This window comes from Arachis ipaensis, chromosome B05, assembly GCF_000816755.2.
Source record: "Arachis ipaensis cultivar K30076 chromosome B05, Araip1.1, whole genome shotgun sequence".
In the NCBI taxonomy this organism is placed as follows: domain Eukaryota; kingdom Viridiplantae; phylum Streptophyta; class Magnoliopsida; order Fabales; family Fabaceae; genus Arachis; species Arachis ipaensis.
This window is the reverse complement of record NC_029789.2, coordinates 138,041,708-138,045,328: the sequence shown is the minus strand read 5'-3', so window position 1 is coordinate 138,045,328 and position 3,621 is coordinate 138,041,708. Positions and strand designations below refer to the sequence as shown.

The 3,621-nt window shown below is 33.3% G+C and overlaps 1 protein-coding gene across 1 annotated transcript; it reads left to right on the top strand.

Annotated features, from left to right (window-relative positions):
• Nucleotides 394-2,927, top strand: LOC107644399 (peroxiredoxin-2B). The gene is made up of 3 exons (XM_016348242.2): nucleotides 394-677; nucleotides 1,171-1,250; nucleotides 2,505-2,927. The coding sequence occupies exons 1-3, from the start codon at nucleotides 523-525 to the stop codon at nucleotides 2,756-2,758; spliced, it is 489 nt and encodes a 162-aa protein (XP_016203728.1). The 5' UTR covers nucleotides 394-522; the 3' UTR covers nucleotides 2,759-2,927.

The window sequence follows — 3,621 nt, the reverse complement described above, 5'->3', positions numbered from 1 at the left end:
TGTACTAATTATCTACTAATAAAATTATTGTATATGAATGAGAATTAAAATTATATCAATTAATATAATTAGAATGATTAAAAATATTTATGATTGATAATTAGTTTAATAATTCATTGAATATTGATTTTATATAATTACAATGAAAATATTTTCTTAAATTAGTATAATTATGCATTATTTATTAAATTCACTAAATGTTGTTATTCATTAAATTCATTAAATGCTATTATTTGGAAAGAAAAAAGTTGATAAAAAATTGACACCTCATTTTAATTAGTTGGGAGAAAAATTTAATTTTACGATATTAAATAGAAGTAGACAAATAGATAGATATGACATGTGTCCAAAAATTATTAGAAAAAAAAAAAAGAAAAATAGAAATATTCATCATTCTATGTTAGGACTGCATAGAATTTGTGCTATATAAACAGACACACATGGGTCACTCTTGAAGTGCTTCCTCAATTGACAAAGACAAAAATTCACAAAACAAAATCGTGATCGTCCTCTGTTCCTCAAATGGCTCCGATTGCAGTTGGAGATGTCATCCCAGACGGCACCTTGGCCTTCTTGGACAACGATAACAAGCCACAGTCTGTGTCCATTCACTCTCTTGCCAAGGGTAAAAAGGTCATTATCTTTGGTGTTCCCGGCGCCTTCACTCCCACTTGCAGGTTCCCTTTTTTCTAGAACGTTCTTATTGCCACCCAAATATGATTCCCGTAATTGATAATGAAATTATACATGAAAATAGCTTCATGGGTATCTTAGATTCACTTGCTTCTGTATTAAAGTTTCGATTTTTATTCTTTTTATTCCCATTTTTTTTGGAGATTCGAAATATTCATGGATAATTTGGAAGAGGGGTGGTTAAAGGTTTAGTCTTTTTAACTTCCGTATAGTTGTTTAGTTTAAGGTTTCACTATTGAGTTGAATTTCTAGAAGTTAACGAAAGTCAAAATGGTAGAAACTTTTCAATTTTCTATAGAAAAAAGAAAAGTTTCAGAAAGTTTGTTATGACTTTGACTGGATTGAAGTGAAGGGTCATGGCTGTGGTATGGATTTGGGGCTGAATCCTCTATAATTTTAGGCTCTACCTTTTGTTGCATCACTTGTTTTTTATGAAGTTCTGATATTGAGATCTGAGTTTCTTCCATTTTACAACAGCTTGAAGCATGTGCCTGGCTTCATTGAGAGAGCAGAGGAGCTGAAAGGAAAGGGTGTGGATGAAATCATCTGTATCAGTGGTGAGTGTCAACTCAATCCGGCGTTTGTTGTTTTTTATACTGAATTGCTGATTGTTTTGCTAATTAACTCAATTCATGCTTGCATTCATTGTTCTTGTGCTATGATTGAGGGAACATTTTGAATGCACTAACTAGTCCATGGATTTCCTTTCTGTAAATAAAATCTGAAGAGACTAAACTGATTTTGTCAATTATTTGTCAATCCTTGATGCACATGTTAATTTAAGCTATCTGTCCAATACCTGATCAATCTAAGGTTTCTTTCTATATTGCAAATTGCTTGTTACTTATTTGTTTTCATTGCTGATTATTAATACTGAACATGATGAGGAGAAGAAGCTTTCATGCATTGACTTAAATATGCTTACAAGTTAGCTTCTATGCAGGTCTTGTTTTGCTAATTTGTGTTATTTTTTTAACTCTCAAATGATAGTTTATAATGGGGACTGTCCTGTCGGCTGTGGATGAATTCAATTTGTTGGACATATTATTCTTTGATATACTAACTTTATTCCTCTTTATTTCCTTTTGGGGTGTTTTTCACCTAAATAAATTAAATTAAAATGGTAAATACTAGATTGTCCTAATCTAATTTTAGTTCCAATGTTACAGTTTAGTCTTTTTATCAAATCGTTACATCTATTTGGGTTCTACAATTTGTTTAAAAACCCTAAACACCTGCCACGACTTATGAAAAAATGACGAAAATGGATCCTCTTAATTTTTTATCTCAATTAATATTATACAGTGTGATCTCATACTGTATAAGATTTTCTCTCGCGTGTTTTTTCTCGGTTTCACTTAAATTTTGTATGGTGACAGTTCACACTTTACAAGATCAATTGATAGAAAGAATTGACATGTCGAATTAATTATATAAATCGTTACGGAAGATTTTGTCGTTAAAATACCTTCACCTCTACATAGGTTTATGAAGGAACTACGACGCCATAATTCAATATTGTGACTTGTGCATAGTGGAGATAAGTGTCACTTCTCAACAAAAATAAACTCTGAACTTATTCAAGTCTTGCAATGATGTCATATGAGTAGTACATTTCTTAAACACGCTTTCAATAACATTGAAAATGCTCTTGTTTATTAAAAGTATATTGGAGTTATAAAAATAAAAAGTAAGTCATTATCTCATTAATTGGACATGTCAATTTGTTCATAAATTGCCAGAAGTGTTTGGGTTTTATGAATGATCCTTGGTAAATTTCTAACTTGTGATTAAAAATGTAAATTTTACAGTGAATGATCCCTTTGTGATGAAGTCATGGGCCAACACTTTCCCTGAGAACAAGCATGTGACATTTCTTGCTGATGGGTCAGCCAAATACACACATGATCTTGGGCTAGAGCTTGATCTCTCCGAGAAGGGGCTTGGGATCCGGTCCAAGAGGTTTGCGCTGCTCGTTGAAGACCTCAAGGTGAAGGTTGCTAACATTGAGAGTGGTGGAGAGTTCACTGTGTCCAGTGCTGAAGAGATCATCAAGGCTCTTTAATTTCCTGAAGAAGCTCTTTTGATGAGAGTGTGTGTCTGTTATCTTTACTAGAACATGTTGGAGACATTTTGATTCATAGAATATGTGATGTGTGCTGTAATTGCTGTTTTAATATTGGACCTATGGTGCCTGTTATAGAAATAAAATTGCAGCTTTCAGAGTATTTTAATCTCTCCATCTCTTTTTTCCCCACAAAGTTAGGGGGGAACATTGAGTTTTCCTACCAAGTGATTCGTTGGTCCCTTTTAATTTGAACAATTGAGGCATCTTTTAAAAGGTTAGAAAAAAGATAATACTCACTTTGGTTGCACGCCAATCTCAAATTAATTTCTAAAGTTTCAACTATATCTATTTAATTTTTAAATTTTGCGAATGTGATTTATGTTAGTTGCTGGAAGAACACAACGTCGTATTAGTTTTGGGCTAGTATTAGTTGGTATTCGAATAGCCCAAAATACAAGGTTATATGCTTTGGAAACACATGCAACAACCTGACCAAAAAAAAAAAGGAAACACATGCAACCCGTTTTTCTCTCTGTAGCAGGTGGGTCGGTCTTGGTTCTCTGTTTAGTTGAAGGCAATTAATAATAATAGAATGTTTAGCTTGTAATTTAATTTGTGGGCCTTTTTAGTTGGTATGGATAGAGATGGAGAGAACTTTTAAATGGTGGATTTGGGTTAAAACATACCCTCAATTGAGAACAATGGATTTGATCCATGAAATTAACGTCCAAAAAACCAAGCCATAAAAAAGTAAAATAATAGAATGTCCTAAAGCCTCCGCCTGCCGGCTCTGCCTCGGCGGCTCGGCGCTAGTGCTTAAACCCTCACTCAGCCTCTCTTTCACTTTCATTTTTGGGTTT